The sequence below is a fragment of the Ambystoma mexicanum genome, chromosome 9, assembly GCF_040938575.1.
Source record: "Ambystoma mexicanum isolate Mex_15411 chromosome 9, UKY_AmexF1_1, whole genome shotgun sequence".
Taxonomy (NCBI): domain Eukaryota; kingdom Metazoa; phylum Chordata; class Amphibia; order Caudata; family Ambystomatidae; genus Ambystoma; species Ambystoma mexicanum.
Genome location: NC_090931.1, coordinates 1,113,373,251 through 1,113,390,221, shown reverse-complemented (window position 1 = coordinate 1,113,390,221; position 16,971 = coordinate 1,113,373,251). Strand labels below are relative to the sequence as shown.

Sequence of the window (16,971 nt, the reverse complement as noted above, 5' to 3'; positions counted from 1 at the left end):
GTGACAACTGTTGTTTCCTTTTCTGCTCTTCTTCTTTCCTTGCGGGCTTAGCCTTAACTTCCGAACAATTATAACTATTAACCTAAATAACATCAACAAACGCCCAGCCTCCCCCCATCTGCTCGGGCTCCACCGCTCTCCAGGTGCCGCTTCTTCCTCCTCGGGCATGCCTGTCGCGGCGTAGTGTCTTGAAACTGACACTATAGACTTTGTTTTTACTGGGGTTTCTCTGTGGGTCTTGGCGGTTCCACTTCCCCGAGTCTTGTGCTCCCTTTGTAAGTCTCTTTACTGTAGGCTTTTCAACTTGGAGGCTGTCGGTTTCCCCATTTCGTTATTTTCCGGTAGGGTGTCTCTACCGCCTTGTTCCCGTAGTGTTGGATTCGCTTGTCGTGTTCAGTTCTAGTCCCTGTTTTGCCGGGGGGGGTTCTGTTTCGCTCATTTCTCTCTGCTAACTGCGGAATCCCTCGTTGGTCCATCCACTCCTGGGCGTCGGTCGTTGTCTCGAAGATCTGTGTCTTTCCGTCATGCAGTATTTTTAGTTTGGCTGGGTACAGCAGCATGAATTTCACCCCTGCCGCTCGAAGGCGCTCTTTGGTCTGCCAGAACTGGGCTCTCTGTCTTTGTACGAGAACCGTATAGTCTGGATATATTGTTATCCTGGCCTCGTTTCTTGTTATGTTCCCTCCTTCTCTTGAGAAAGTCAGGATTTTTTCCCTGTCCTTGAAGTTCATGATTTTTGCTATCATTGGTCTTGGTGGTGCTCCTGGGCGCGGTTTCCTAGTTAGCGCCCGGTGTGCCCTCTCTACTACGAAGCCTTGGGACAGGGTCTCAGCTCCCACTTCTTGGATCAGGAGGTTCTCTATGTAGTTCGTGGGGTCTCTACCTTCCTCCCCCTCTGGCAGCCCCACTATGCGTACGTTGTTGCGCCGGGCCCTGCCTTCTGCGTCTTCAGCTCTGCGTTCTAGTATATTGATTCTCTCCAGTGCCTCCGACATTTGTGTTCGCGAGGTGGTTACTTCCACTGAGTTGCTCTGTACTTGTTGTTCTACTGTTGTCATCCTCTCCGCCAGGTTCCTCGTATCTTGTCTGAGGAGTCCTACATCCACCATCACTGCGTCCAGTTTGCCTTCTATCGACGTCTTTAACGCCCCTATGGCTTCTAATATGCTGCCTTCCACTTGCCTGATCTCTCCTTGCGTGGCGTATGGCTCCGGCGTAGCTTTCTCCCCTGCCTCCGGTTGCTGGTCATCACTTTTGCGGGCAAATGTCTCCATGACTGTTTGTCTTCCTCTGCCGCTTTTTGGCTTGTCTGGCATGCTGGTACCTGCTACTCTTGGCTTGCAGTTAGGTCCTGCTTGGTCGGGGTCTGTTTGCGCTTCGGTGAGTTCTTACACGGTCCTCGCATTCACTTTCGCACTTTCCTGCGTGTGTTGGCTTTTAGTGAGCGTCTTCCTTCTGTTTCTTTTCCCCCGTTGTCCGTTTGCCGTGTCTCTCTGTAGTGTTCTCTTCCCGCCCGCCTGTGGGTACTTGCAGTCTGTGTTTAGCGTGGGGCGGCTCTTCCCCTAGTCTCTGCCTTTGTTCTGGTGTTGTGGCGGGGGGTCCGTCGTGTCGGGTGGATTTGTAGCTCGTAGTTACTGTTGAGGTGCTGCCTCGTGAGTTATGTTCTCTCACCCGCTTACTAGTGGTCTTTGGGGCAGCCGATTGGGCCGGGGTCTGGGTCTGTGTGTATTTTTTTTTTTTTTTTTGCACATCTCGTTATGTCGGTGGCTACCTCTCTCTTCTGTGCTGTCCTTGTTGGGCCTCTGCTCCCCTCGCAGGCTCCGCAGTCTGTCTCTTGTTTCCCCGGTCTTCGTTCTGATGACTCGGCGCTGCCTCACCTCTCAGGATCTCTCGCTGCTCTGCCGGGTCTCCGCTGCTGCTGCTCACCTCCGCGTCGGCAGGGGAGGGCTCTTCTTCGGTCCGATCTGTGGGCCGCCTCCCATTCATGGGTCGCGACGTTTTTACCTTCTCCAGTTCGGTGCCACGCGATTTCTTGCAGTGCTCGGGCTCCTCCTTCACCTGCTGCCGTCAGTACCTTGTCCTTCCGCCGCTCGGGGTGGTGCTCCGGTCCTGCTCGGGCCGGGTGTTGGTCCGCTGTCTCCCTCGGCTCCGCTCTGTACCGGCAGGGAAGGGCTCTTTTCGGTCTGGTCTGTAGACCGCCTCTCGTCCTCCGCTGCCTCGCCTCTTGGGATCTCTCGTTGCTCTGCTGGATCTCCGCTGCTGTAGTTCACCTCCACGTCTGCAGGGAAGGGCTCTTCTTCGGTCCGGTCTGTGAGCCGTCTTACGTTCTCCACTGCCTCGCCTCTCGGGTTCCCTCGTCGCTCTGCTGGGTCTCCGCTGCTGCTGCACACCTCCGCGTCGGCAGGGGAAGGCTCTTCTTCGGTCCGGTCTGTGGGCCGCCTCCCGTTCTTCACTACCTCGCCCCTCGGGCTCACCTCCGCGTCGGCAGGGAAGGGCTCTTCTTCGGTCCGGTCTGTGGGCTGCCTCACGTTCTCCACTGCCTTGCCTCTCGGGTTCCCTCGTCGCTCTGCTGGGTCTCCGCTGCTGCTGCACACCTCCGCGTCGGCAGGGGAGGGCTCTTCGGTCCGGTCTGTGGGCCGCCTCCCGTTCTTCACTACCTCGCCCCTCGGGCTCACCTCCGCGTCGGCAGGGAAGGACTCTTCTTCGGTCCGGTCTGTGGGCTGCCTCACGTTCTCCACTGCCTCGCCTTTCGGGATCCCTCGTTGCTCTGCTGGGTCTCCGTTGCTGTTGCTCACCTCTGCGTCGGCAGGGAAGGGCTCTCTTTCAGTCCGATCTATGGGCCGCCTCCTGTTCTTGAGCCACGCCGTCTTTACCTTCTCCGGTTCGGTACCGCGTTGCTGCGTGCAATGTTGTCTCGGGTTCTTCCTCCACCTGCTGCGGTTGCTGCCTCGTGTTTCCGCCGCTCTCGTGGTACTCCGGTCCTGCCTGGGCTGGATGTTGGCCGGCTATCTCACCCGGCACCGCTCTTCTCCTTCGGTCTTTCTTCGTGTGTCGGGACGCGGGTCGCTATTTCAGCGTTGTGCGCCCGCCATTTTGTTGGTGGTGCCGCGCGTCTCTCCCTCTTCCCGTTTTCACTCTTCCGACCTCCGTTTTTCCTCGGGTCTTCTCCCGTGTGTGCCTTGGGTCTTCCGATGCCTTTTCCTGGCGTTTGTTCGGTTTTCTACACTGTATTTTCGCCTTTCTCAGGATCGTTAGTCGGATCTATTGGGAGCCTCTCGGAGTCTGCTCACGCTTGCATGGCCGCCAAGCCACGCCCCCAGTCTCTTCCACTTAATTCAAAGTCAATACTTTATCTCGACTGGGACAAATACAAGTGTTGCAGTAATGATTTTCTGTCCTACTCCCAGGTCTCCCGGTTTCCTTGTTACCTGCGGTGTTCAGGGATAACGTCATCAGGTTTTATTCGGGTGGGACCTTCTCTTCGATTTGTAAGATTGGCCTTGTGATTCCTCTGCTGCGTTTCCTTTGTTTTGCTGCACGAGTGGTTTCCACTTGTGCCTCGTCTGCGAGTAGGTTTTGTGTTGGTTCTAGCTGAGTACCACTGGTGTTGTTCACGGGACCTCTGGTCTATGACGTCTGTGTTGTTATGCTAACCTGACTCCCACAGGGGCGTCGATCTGAACTGGACAGCTGCGGTCTCCACCAATGTGACGCGTAGTGCCGAGATGACGGACTGGACTGGCCCACCTAGCTTCGTTTGCTTGGCCTGTAGGAATACTCTTCTGCAAATGGAGAAAGGGAATTAACCACCCGTGGAGTTGAGCGTTAACCCCCCCCCCCACTCCCGCTGTTCTCCCCACTGATCACCTTTGATGTCCCCTCTTATAGTCTCTCCTGATGGTTTGGAAAGATGAGCTCTCCATCCTGCATTGAGCGCAGGGGCGCGTAGATAACCAGTTGCTTCACTGGCTCGAAGGAATTGGTGAGTTCCAGAACAATATTGACTCTGAGATTCCCGGCAAGACGTAGTATGTAGTTCGTAAGAGTTCAAATGTCTGACTTTCACTCTTGTCCGATTCCTTGCAGGTTGCAGCTTGACCCTAGCGAAGAGTTCCTCGTGGCAACTGGTAATATTCAGGTAAGGATTTGTATTATCCAACACAGTTCGATAAAATAATGTCAATATGTAACCTGTTGCTTTCTTCCTTATTCAGGCGCTGAGTGAAAGTATGAAGTCTCGGGGAATAATGCCTCCGGCGGTATAATCAGGTAAGTCTATTGTGGTGAGGAGGTTTCCCCTTGTTTGTCCCTTTGTTTCACCTTGCTGTCCTTTTGTTTCCCCTTAGGGGCCGGGGTTCAGCGGGGATGCAGTGGAAGCTGCGCCGACCGTGAAGAGGAATAGTACCCCGGTGGTAAAATCTGGTAAGTTTATGGGGGATAACTAATATTGCCTCTGTGTATTCCCTTGGCTCACCCCTTGCTGTTCTTGTCTTCCCCTTAGGTGCCGGATTGCGGCGGGAACATGCAGAAGGATGCGGTGGAATGTGAAGATGCTGCGAAGGCCGGTGAGTTCAGCGCGGTGCTGCAGCAGGCGAGGTGACGTGCATAAAATAACTTTTCTTTCAGCTCGAAGGCGCGATGGGTCGGGAATTCAGGTAAGGATCAAAGGTATTGCTCTTGTTCTAACCTTTTCTCCTTCTTTCTCCCTTTTTCTAGGAGCTCTAGACTCGAGGCGGGCGTGGCAGAAGACTGGATGCAGACTTGCAGGCACGGTGAGCGTTACGCTGCTGGATGCAGAATAACGAAGCGTGTGCTGCTCTTTGGGCGTGGTTTAAATAGCCCCCAAAGTAGTCCCAGGTAAGTATTCCTCCCCAGCCCCAGCCCCACCCGAGTAAAAAAATAGTCCCCAAGTAAAGTAGTTCCTTCCAAGCCTCTTTTGGCTTGGAGCTCTTGCAGCATGGTCTGCATCAGGTGAGTTTGCAGCATGGTCTGCATCAGGTGAGTTTGCAGCATGGTCTGCATCAGGTGAGTTTGCAGCATGGTCTGCATCAGGTGAGTTTTAATCTATGAGTCTGGCGCCTGTGGCGCCAGGACTGACTCTCCATATGAGCCTGACGCCAGGACTGCACCCAAATAGCCCCTAGCAGGGGTGGTTGGGCTTGCTTGGAATAACTTGATGCCTGCTTCCGGGGTTGCTGGACTTGGTCTGGGTACCCGGGGGTAGGCATCATGACAGTTGTGGTCACGCCACCACTCAACGCTCTCTCGGGATAAGGATGCCTCGTGCCCGCATTTTCTTCTCTCCTCTCTGTTTTCCAGAAGCCACACGTCTAGTTCTGCAATTAGCTTCCTCTAAAATACAGGATGCTGTGCATCCAGTTTTCTCTGTGCAAGCCAGCGAGCAGCTATGCAACTTGCAGGCTTCCTCTAGGCCTCTCCAGTCTCCTCCCCTTTCTTTTATTACAATGCAGTGGGACTTCCCCAGCGCAGTCTCATTTTCCTTTCTCTTGGTTTGTTCTGCCTTCTGTACTCCTCCACAGACCTTTCTCCTCGTGTCAGTGAAAGGTCATTTTTCCTTCAAAGGAGTAATCAGAGTTTCTTGATGACAATTACACATGTTATTATGGTCATCATACATTTCTTTACTGGATGTAAATGAAGAGGTACTGTTGGCAGGTTTCTTAGGGAGATCCTCATGGGAACAGGAGTCCTTGTCCCCAAATGGGAAGTCTCTCCCGGTGAGGTCCTGCTTGCCTCGACACCCTGGAAGGTGGTGGGGTGTTGCAGAGCAGGATCACCTCCCTAGCCTCACGGGGGATGGGGCTTCCCCTTGGGAGCGGGTACGAATTCCTGACATTCGTCACATAACCTTTCCCTTAATTCGGTGGCTTCCCCTTCTTCATTGATCAGAAACCGACAAAGGAAGTCCACATTTCCTTGTTCTTGTCCAGTCCGATGTTGTACTGTGAAACAAAAATTTGGCAGGTTTAAGAACAACTTCATAACTCAGTCGTTGGTATCTTTTCTTAGACTCATCGGAGTCAATGGAGAGTGATTGGTAACCAGTGTGTATTTTCTACCAGTTACATAGTATTTTAGCTGCCTGACAGCCTATTTAAATCGCCAAAGTTTCCAATTCAACTGTGGTATAGTTCTGTTCCTTTGAAAAGAGTTTCCTACTCGTATACAATGCCGGGTGTTCTATGCCGTCATGTTCTTGGGATAACAAACCCCCTAGTCCTGTTTTGGAAGCATCCATTGGTAGTGCGAATTTGCGATTAAAGTCTGTTACTTTCAATACAGGTTCTCCACACAATATGTTCTTCAGTCCATTGAAACTCGATTGGTCTTCCCTCCAGAATTTTAAAACATATCTGCACCTGCCAGACGGAGAACACCCATTAAAATCCTAAGAATTGCTTCATCCAAAAAGCAGCAGACACTTGGACAGCCCCGAGTGGCTGAACTTGTGTTTTTTAGCACACCAGAGTGCACCAACATGCACTTGTGGGCTAAGATCAAGATACTTACTTCCCTTAATCCACCCCAGCAAAGAAACTGTGCATATAAATATGCCCCAAAAAAGTGGGTGAATGGTTTTAGGATGCCATAAGGCATTCGAATGTGGCAGGTGCACCGTGCAGGCCGAAAGGTAGGACCTTAAATTGAAATGGACCTGGAGTCATTGAGAAGGTTGTTTTCTCTCGGTCTGCGGGATTAAGAGAGACCTGTCAGTAACCTTTGGTAAGATCAATTGTGGATATATATTTTGCTGAATCCAATTTATCAATTAGATCATCTAATCGGGGCATCGGATAGTTATCGAATAGAGAGATTGAATTGAGTTTCCTCACAGTGCCGCTCTGCCCGGAAAGGTCTAGGCTTTGCTGAGGAACAGGGATTCCCGTATATGGCATTTCCTGACCTGAGGATTCCGGAAGAAGGCCAAAGGACAAAATGGCTAAAGGACAGGGAGAAAGACGCTTGGCACACCCATTTTGAGTAGATGAGACTCAAAATGTCGTTATGTGTTATACATGCTAAAGTGCAAGAGTGAAGAAAGAAAAACATGGTATGAAAATATCCGCTACTGCCAGCACATATGACACACTGTGAAAGTAACAAAAAGGTTACTAAAAGAAATAGGAAAAATTGATACAAAGAACCGCTGTCACGCTTCACTGCAAGGTTATGTGTGCAATTTAAAAACAAAAAGAAATCTTGCAAAGTGAGAGAGTCCACTTGCACTGGTAGCCGCCAGGTCCGATCAATGGCCACAAAACAAATGAGCTAAGCAAGACAAGTAAAGCAAAAAGGCTTTATTTACCTCCAAACGTCAGGCTATCAACCAAACAAAAGGAAATAATTGGAGGTTCCACTGATGTGAATGGAGGGAAAGCTGCAAAAAGAAAGTAGTTCCTAACAATGATTCTTTATGAATAGTGGCTAAAGTTTTTTTTTAGATTTACTTTTGTGTCTAATATAGACAATTTCTTATTCACCAGCGATGCTGCCCAGGGGTTAAATTAGGACCTAACAAACCATTTGGTGACAAACTATAAAGTTGACCTTTTCTGGTCGAGATGTATTTCAAATGCATCATTTGGCTCCCAATAAAAATATCATTAAACTTGATTTTTCCCAGACATACAAATAAACGTATTCTCTAACATTCCAACCAATTAAGTCACTCGTACGTTCTGTAAATAGGGTGGAGGTGGAAGCAATGAGGTAAGAAGGAAGTTGAGATCATCTAAACTAAGAGGCAGACGTAACAGGCTGGGGAGGGGCAGGGTTTATCAGCGTAGTCAGTCTGACAGAAATCTGCACCAGACTATTCACTACCTGATTTATGGAGACTGGATTGACATGCGCACCCACCTGTGACGTAGCTGATCCACAAGAAACCCTAAGGGTCATAAAGGAGGATTGAGCGTGTAAACAGACTGCTGCAGAAAATACAGCAGAGGCAGCAGGGGAGTTTAGAATAACACCTTTACACACTGCTTTCAATTTAAATTGACACGGCTATTGCATTACAATACCAATCCTAATGAGCAAACTATCTAAATATCATCCAATGCACATTATTACATTCAACAAACAGTTAACACATTTCTGTTGTATGCAGATTAAAACACCAACTTAAAATTTGAGGGACAGTGAAAAGAGAATGTTCTCAAAAGATACCTCAAATATGAAGTCTGAGCATTCTGTGTTGATACTGCAGAGTTTATCGTTGGAGGCAGCGATCTCAGTGGACCAATCTGATCATGCCCCAAGCTGTATCCTTGGGGAAGTGTAACTTGATGAACACCCTGTACCAGATAGCTGGCTCCTTGTGGCTGTCCAGGATACTGTTGCTGCTACAAATGAAGATTAAACCAACTCACATTTAATTTATTAGTGCAGAATTATTCATACCATATTCAAAAGCCTAATCGATAGTCATATTTGCCACCAATAACTTAATCCCCAACACAGAAGCATTCAATTGTAATGGGGAGGGAATGAACAGAGAATGATGGCAGCCTTTTTCCAGGAGGTGGTGAATTACGATCTACCCACAAACACAAATCCAGGTGACACTTCCCTAAACTAGACAACATCCTTTATTTTCAGCAGCAGCTTGGCCTCAACTCTACTGACATCTATGACCACAAGCAGGCACTTTGACCCACAATATTTCTGAAGATGTAGATTTTCAATGAGAAAACATTCACAGCTTTTTTCCCCCCAATTCTTTTTTTATTTTTTATTATCAAAGCATATCACTGGACAAGTTGTACAACAGGAGGAAAACTGCACATTTATCATAGAACACACGGGGGACATCCATCATTGACACTATGAAGAAAATCCAGCTATCACCCCACCCCCTGAAGTGAAGCCAATCTACACAAATCATACTAGGCATATGGTAACGGGTGAAACAAGACCACTACTCCTTTGTGTGATAGTTCACCAGACCTTTTTTAATACATATCTTCACAGTCATTAGCCCTATTAAACCCCTGAATGTGTCCTGCGGGTGGGTTGATGCTATTATATCATGTGTATTGACTTGTTTCTGGGTCAGTAATCGCACCAAATCAACAAAACTGTGTGTAGGGTGTGCATTTGGCAAGCAGTAATGTCAAATGGTTGGCAACATGTACCCAGTACCCGGACACCTCAGGGAAATATCAAGCTAAATGTTGGACTACTGCATCTTGCTTTCACCAAGGGCATGATCTGGGTGGTCGGACCACACGTTTCTAATTTTGATTGGATGGGGTGAAGGGGTGGGGTGTTAATATCTGATGCCTAAATTTGAAATACAGAAGCCCATGTTTGTAATTAAGTGGTACACATTTACTTTGCTGACATACCTCAGCTCAATCCTTCGCTCCAATGCGCATGCCTATAGCCACCTCCCCTTTGCGTTTCACCACTTTTGTCCATGCAGAGCAACAGCGTATTCAACAAAATATACAAAGAGATTGTGTTGAACGAGGACCTTGTCCCCGCCCACAACATGACATGCATTAACCACCATAATAGCATTTCTGATGATTGTATCTGCTTAGATTCACATGCTGTGCATATAGTCCGACATCTAGTGGTAATCGCAGAGTATTGCTTCTTTCTTTCGAAGGTCGAAAGGGGACAGCAGCATGGACGTGACTAACACGATCCCTAACATGACGTGTAGTGTACACAAAATCCTGCACGCGTCGAGAGCCCATCCGATTGTGCTTTCTCTGCCGTGAGTGAGCCTTATAGTCAGCGTGAGTGAGTACAGAAGAGAGAAGGTGTAAGAGGTCTATGTTCCTTTAATCCACGAGGGGAGGAAGGGTGGGCATATGTGAATCTAAGCAGATAAAATCATCAGAAATGCTTTTACTTTGAGTAATGCATGTCTTCTGATACTTGTTAATCTGCTTAGAATCACATGATGTGCATGTACTAGCGAGCCGTACCCAAAAATGGTGGTGGGATATGTGAAGGAACAGTAGCAAAGAGATGTGTTAGCACCGCTTGTCCCAAATGAGAATCAGACCTATCTAGGCAGTGGTGTTGTGTAAAGGTGTGTGCAGAACTCCAGGATGCTGCTTTGCAAATGAACTCAAGAGGAACGTTTGCAATGATTGCTATGGTAGCCCCTGTGCCCAGAGTAGAGTGCGCTCTAGGCACGAAGGGCAGATAGCTCTTGGTAAGAGTGCAGCACAATGTGATGCAGTTTACGATACACTTTGAAATAGCCGATTTAGAGACAGGGTCCCCTTCTCTACCAGCTGCCACTGAAACAAAAAACTGGTCTGTTGTTCTTAGCAGTTTTGTCTTTTCCAGATAATAGATAACCACTTTCCACACATCCAGAGTGCGGAGGCTCCTTTCTGCCACGTTAGTGGGGATCTGGAAAAAGGTGGGTAATTCCATTGACTGGTTTACATGGAACTTTGAAATAAATTTAGGCGCAAATCGTGGGCGAGTGCGCAAGACCACTTTATCTTTGTGAATCGTGACAAATGGGTCCTGAACTGAAAGGGCCTGCAGTTCACCAACTCTCCTTATGGATGTGATCCCCACCATGAAGGTTGTCTTGTAGGTGAGAGCTTTAAGACCATCCTTGTGCATTGGTTCAAAAGGAGGCCCCATTAGTCTGGTAAGTACAACGTTCAGGTCCCACCCGGGAGTTGGATTGGAAATATGGTGAAGTCTTTTTACCCCTTTCATGAATGCCTTAATTACTGGAATTTTCCACCATGAAACTTTTTTCTGGGACGTGGTATATGCTGAAAGTGCAGCCAAGTGGACGAATTGAAAACCAGACCTGAATCTAAAAGGTGGGTTAGATACAGGACAATATGCGTTGGTGTGCATTCAATAGGATTGATGCCTTTACCATTACACCGGATGACTAAGCGTTTCCATTTGCTGGAGTAGCAATACCTAGTGTTAGGTTTCCCTGCTTCCCTGAGTATGTCCATACATCTTTGAGAGAGTTGGAGGTGCCCGAACTCTATGAGATCAGGAGCCAGGCTACTAAGTTGTGAGTTTGAGGGCATGGATGTAGTGTTTCCCTTCAGTCTTGTGACAGTATGTTATTAGGGCATTGCAGCTTCCTCGCAGGGGAGACTGACATTGCCATGAGATGGGAGAACCAAGGTTAACAGGCCCACATTGGAGCCACCAGAATCATCCTGACTGGCTCTTGGTGCATCTTGTGTACTATCCTGTTGAGCAGGGGAATCGGGGGGGACAAGCGTATACACATTTCCCTGACCATGTTATCCAGAGAGTGTTCCCCTTGGACCGGTTCTGAGGGAACCTGGAGGCGTAATCTTGGCCTTGTGCGTTCTCCAGAGTTGCGAACAAGTTGATCTCTGGGACACCACAGTCTGCGAAGACGTTGAGTACAATGTCCTTGTGTAATTCCCACTCGTGCTCTACGGGTAGGGGGAAGTCTCTGCTGAGTATGTCTGCCAGAAGACTGAGTTCACCTGGAACGTGTTGTTTGAGAGCACAGTTTCATATGTTCTGGGACAGTTTGGTCTGCCCTAGAGTGCAAGTGCCCCCTTGTTTGTCCAGGTAATTCATGGCCGTACTACTGTCTGTGAGGACTAGAACTGTCTAACCCTGGAGGCAAGTTTGGAAAGCCTTGAGAGCCTTGAACACTGCTAGCAGTTCCATAGGTTTATGTGGTTGGAGGCTACTGCTGGTGACCACAAGCCGTGTGCCATCTGATGAAGGTGAGCACCCCCACCCTGTCAGAGATGCGTCGGTGGTGAGAGTGGCTTCTACTGCAGGGCTGGTTAAGATTTTCCCTTGCTGGAGGTTTTCCCTTGACCACCACTGCAGAGACTGAATGAGGGCTGCTGAGACAACCCTAGAACTTCCCATTATCCGCTGGCCTGACACCATTGGCTTGAGAGCCACTCTTGGATAGGGCGCATGCACAGGCGTGCCTGTGGAACTAGGTAGATGCAGGAGGCCATCCTCCCTAATAGTCGCATGGCCTTGCGTACAGTCACTGTGTGACTGGCTACATAGTGAGGGATCTGGAACAGCATGTTTTGAACCCTCTCATCGGAGGGAAAGACAAGGCCATCTTTGGTCCCAATTAGAGACCCCAGAAATTGTTTTACTTGGCTGGGTTCCAGGCTGGACTTTTTCTCGTTGATCGAGAACCCGAGGCTGAAAAGGAGATCTACCATCCTTTGTGTATTTGATAGGCATGTTCCGTACGAATCCCCTGCTTTTAGCCAGTCGCTGAGGTAAGGATGGACTGCCTGCTCAGCTGAGCAGCTACTACTGCCAGCACCTGCGTGAACACCCTTGGGGCTGAGGCAATGACAAAGGGAAGAACATTGAACTGATAGTGGGTGTCCTCCATCACAGACCTTACATATTTTCGGTGCGTTGGCAACATTAAAAAATTGAAAGTATGCCTCTTTAACATCCAATGTGGCTATGTAACCCCCCTGCCGAAACAGTGGGATTACCTCCTGCAATGTACTCCTACTAAACATTTGTGGTTTGGCATACTTGTTTGCTGGGCTCAAGTCTAATGCAGGGCGCAAGTCTAATGCAGGGCGCATGGTGAGATCCTTTTTGGGTACAAGGAAGTACACTGAATAAATACCCTTGTTTACCTGGTGAATAAGGACGACGTCTACGGCGCCCTTTTCCAGAAGGATCTGCACCTCTTCCAGCAGGATTTGCAGGTGTGCTGGTGATAGGCGTCTGCTCTTCAGTGGGTGGTAGCGAGGTGGCCAGTAGAACTTGATACAGTAACCGTGGGTGACAGTCTTTAACACCCACTAATCTGATGTGATCCCCTCCCATGCGTGGATGAACGACGACAGACGTCCCCTGACTGGAGAGGTATGGGAGGGGACCCGAACTGTTGAGTCACTTTGTGGTGGAGGCCAGGGAGCCTCTTGGAGTAGAGTTCCTGCCTCTACCCTTGCCTCTGCGTTGACCTCTCTGTTGGTATTGGTTGTTTCCAGATGAGCCTTGGCCGGAGGACCATTGGGTACCTCCAGAGCCATATTGATTATGGGGAGACTGTGAGAAAGACTGGCCGCGAAAGGAACGGCGAGAACCTGAGCCTCCTCGCTGGATGAAGGGCTTGACCGTGATTTGGCTGAGAGACTGGAGTGTCTCATGCTCATTTTTAGCGCTTTCCAGGGCCTCATCAACAGCCGTGCCAAATAAATTGGAGTCTTCAACAGGTTTGTTAATCAGAGAGGCCTGGGTCTCTGGTTTGAAGCATGAGTTTTTCAGCCAGGCGTGCCTTTTTAGAAGAGTCCCCTGGGCCAGAGTACGTCGTGCAGTCTCAGCCACGTCTAGAGTATTCTTTAGAATATTATGGGTGACCTGCCTGCCCTCAGTGACGGCCACCAGCAGGTGTGATCGCGTGGGCTCTGGGACTTCCTGAAGCCCTTCCTTGAGCAGGCTACATTGGACGTCGCTATAACTAGTGAGGAGAGTTGTATTATTAGCTTTTCGGGTAGAATAGGCCGCAGATGTAGTAATGCGCTTTCCTAAAGCACAAAGCTTTTTGCAGTCTTTATCAGGGGGAGCGTCCGCTGTAGATAGTGGAACGCTTGCCCTCTTTCTGGTGGTTGTTAACTAGGGAGTCCGGAGTGGCGTGACCCCAAATATACATGGGGTCAGACGGAGCGGGGCAAAACAAATTCTCAACCCGAGGGTTGACTGCCCTTGTGAGGGAGGGTGGCAGGAAGGAGCAAGATGTTTCTTTATTGAACTAAGTAGCGGAATAGCCTGGCTAGTGGTAGGCTTCTCCTTGAGAACATTTTCTACTAAGTCGTCATCAGGGGCGGTCTCATGTGTAGCGATCTAAAAATGATCTGCGGCTCTTTTTAGGATGGCATTAAAGAGCATTTGATCATCCACAGGCGATGACGGTCTTTGTTGAGGTGAAAATGGTGGGTCGAGACAAATAATGTCAGGGGTATGTGTGGGTGAAAGCCAAGGACCCTAATCTGCTGGCTGATCCTTCTCCCAGTCCTGGTCAGCTGTGTACTAATCAAAAGGATGGTCCTCATATGTATCCTCCTGTTCAGAGTAATCAAAGGCCTCCTCTTGGTGGACTTGTGTTTGAATGGGAAGCTTTTGTGGGATGGGGCTGGAGTAGTCCTCCCTATGTCTATTCGGAGTAATGCATTTATCAGAAAAGTCTATAAATTGGGGCATCTTGTCCATGTAATTCTCAAATCTTTGCCTGGTCCACAGGGAAGATGCATAGGGGTCTGGAGGTGGAAAGGGTTGCTCTGAAGGGGGAGGTTTCCAAGACAAAGCCTTTGAAAGAGTATGGGGGGGCTCTGAATACTCCTCTCAACGAGAGGGGGCACCCCTTTGTTCTCCTGCTGCCGAAAGAATAGCTGCGAGACTCTCGTGTATTTTCGGCGGATGAATACTGGGTTCTGACGTGCGTGGCAGCGCTGTCGTGGTTGAGGCCACCACCGAAGCCTTAGGTGCTAGAGCGCCTTTGGTTGGCGTGTCAGCGACCATGTGTTTTTTGGGGTGGAGGGGTGGGGTGAGGTAACGCCCCTGTGAGAGGAAAACCCAGTTGCATGCCAAGAAGACGGTTGCGCAGAGGGCGCCGAACCGCAAGGTTCAGAAGACACTGTTGAAGATTGACGGGTCTGTTGGTGTTACAAGCTTCTTCAACGTGTCCGCCGAAGAGGCCTTATGGGTTGTGTGTTTGGGCTTAGGTGGTGCTTGTGTGCCCCTGTCGCCGGGGTGTTAACTCCCCATAACAGCAGAGGTGGCCTGTCTGTTGGGGATAGGCATCTGGGAACCGGAAGGGTCCGCCAAAAGGTCTATGGTTTCCAGGTTGGAGCCATGGCTGCCGCTGGAATCCTCGTCATCCGAAGCGACTGCACCAACGGAGGAACAACTTTCGGCCTGCGTACGCCGCCCACCGTTTTTTCCACCTGTCCTTTAAAGCCTTGGGACGGAAAAGCTTGCTGGACTTACAAAAACACTTGTCGTGATCACGAGGTAGACACCTATTGCAACAGCGATAGGTGGACTTCCACGGGAATTTGCTGTTACACGACGGACACAATTAAAAGGGCGTCCTCTTCATAGCAGAGATAGAAGGCAGCCACACCGAAAAGGGAAAGACAAAGGAAAAGGAAATGCATTCTTGAAAAACCCTGGGCCCCACTCTCCTTACTGTAAGGGCCTGGCCAGAAGGCTGAGGCTACACGGTTGACAGACATTGATCCGTACACCAGTCGCCTTGCAGTGGTGGATGTCTTTGGTGGCAGGAAGTTCACGAAGCAGTCGTCGAAAGAAGTAGTCAGAAGACTAAAACGACCATAAGTTGTGGGACAAAGTAACAATATTGAGCAATATAAGCTCTTGCGAGCTCTGCATAAAGTGATCAACTAGTTGGGCGGAAAAATACAATCTGAGAGACTGACGCGTGAGGGATTTTGAGTACACTCCACGTCACATTAGGGATAGTGTTACAGCCACACCCATGTCGGTGTCCCCTTTCGATCTTCGAAAGAAAGATGCAATACTCCGTGATTACCAGTAGATGCCGGACTATATGCACAGCATGTGATTCTAAGCAGATTAACAAGCATTGGAAACTTAATCACAGGGCTTTCAGTAGGGGCGTGAGGAAAAAACCTTTTTGAAATCTATCCCGTAAATCATACAACAATGTGTCGATAGTTGAAGTACCGGCCCAATTCACAAAACCTTCCAAAGTAATACACTTTGCATTCACAAATATGTATTACAGCAATATTAGTTCAAATTTGTTGAGCTCCTTAAAGTTAGGACCGAAGCTGAACTCAATGCTCTTGTGGCACAGATTACACACAATAAAGCAACCGTGAAATTGGTTTTCTTAACTAAGAGGCAGAGCTTAAAATGAAAAAGCAACAACCACGCAAAAGCGATCAATTGGACTATGATTTAGGTCAGATTTACATTTGATTAAAAATCCACACATGAACGTAAGGCCTCAATGACCAGATTATCATCTTCCTTGAACACAGAAGGGCTCGCAAATGACACTAAACCAACATTGAGACCAACAAGAGAAGCAACCCATCAAACAATACAAATTTAACAAAAACATAAGAAGACAAAAAAATGTTTTGCCTGTAATCTCTTATCTAAAATATTAAGCAAGGATGAAATTAACTCCTCAAAAAAGGATTACCCTTTTCACCTACAACAGAATGTCATTTACAGAGTTGGACCTGTACAAACTTGTACAAAAAATGAAATTAATAAAACATATTTTAAGAACAAAACATCACCTATTGGTGCACCCACACTCTCGAAACTGCCATTTGAATACACCATGCACCACACTGAAAGTTTGTTGCATACAATTGTTACTCTTCTAGAAAACGGAGCTGGTGATGTCACCACTGAAAGTTCAATTAAGGGTCTTCACAAAGAAAATAGAGCAAGCCTGTCTCAAAACTTACTTTAGATTTCAAACAATCACATTGCAAAACAAAGTTAACAAGACATTGTACCAAGCAATGCTCACATTTTTACCAATCAGGCAACAACACAAACAACAAATTACCTGCACCTAAAAGGAAAAATGTAACATGCTATGAAAGACTATCACAGTCTACACTACAAAAATATGATACACTTGAAATCAAGAGACAGACTAACAGGAATTTAGGATGCACCTAGAACTTCAAGGTATAGTAGTAAGGTAAATGCACACCTAATTGGAGAAAGTATTGCGAAGTATTGTTTAAACACCCACAAGGAGTGATCTCTATATTCTTATGAGGTGCAGAGGAGGAATAGAGGGTTTTGGCACAACAACCCTATAGTAAATAAGAACAAAGGAAGAGGACCCAAGGTTGGAGTCCTCCCGTCCCCTGCACACTCTAAGTCTACGCAACAGGGGCGTAGATATTTTAAGGTAAAATTCAAAATATTTGTTTTTAGACTATCTATAGGAAA

The 16,971-nt window shown here is 48.3% G+C and overlaps 1 protein-coding gene across 2 annotated transcripts in view; it reads right to left on the bottom strand.

The window, feature by feature from the left end:
- Positions 1 to 16,971, bottom strand: part of STAM2 (signal transducing adaptor molecule 2) — a 1,208,123-nt gene that overhangs the window by 23,996 nt on the left and 1,167,156 nt on the right. For both annotated transcript variants that reach the window (XM_069616449.1, XM_069616450.1), the window contains exon 13: positions 8,191 to 8,366. In XM_069616449.1, coding sequence (XP_069472550.1) covers positions 8,191 to 8,366 — 176 coding nt within the window. The remainder of the gene's footprint in view (positions 1 to 8,190; positions 8,367 to 16,971) is intronic.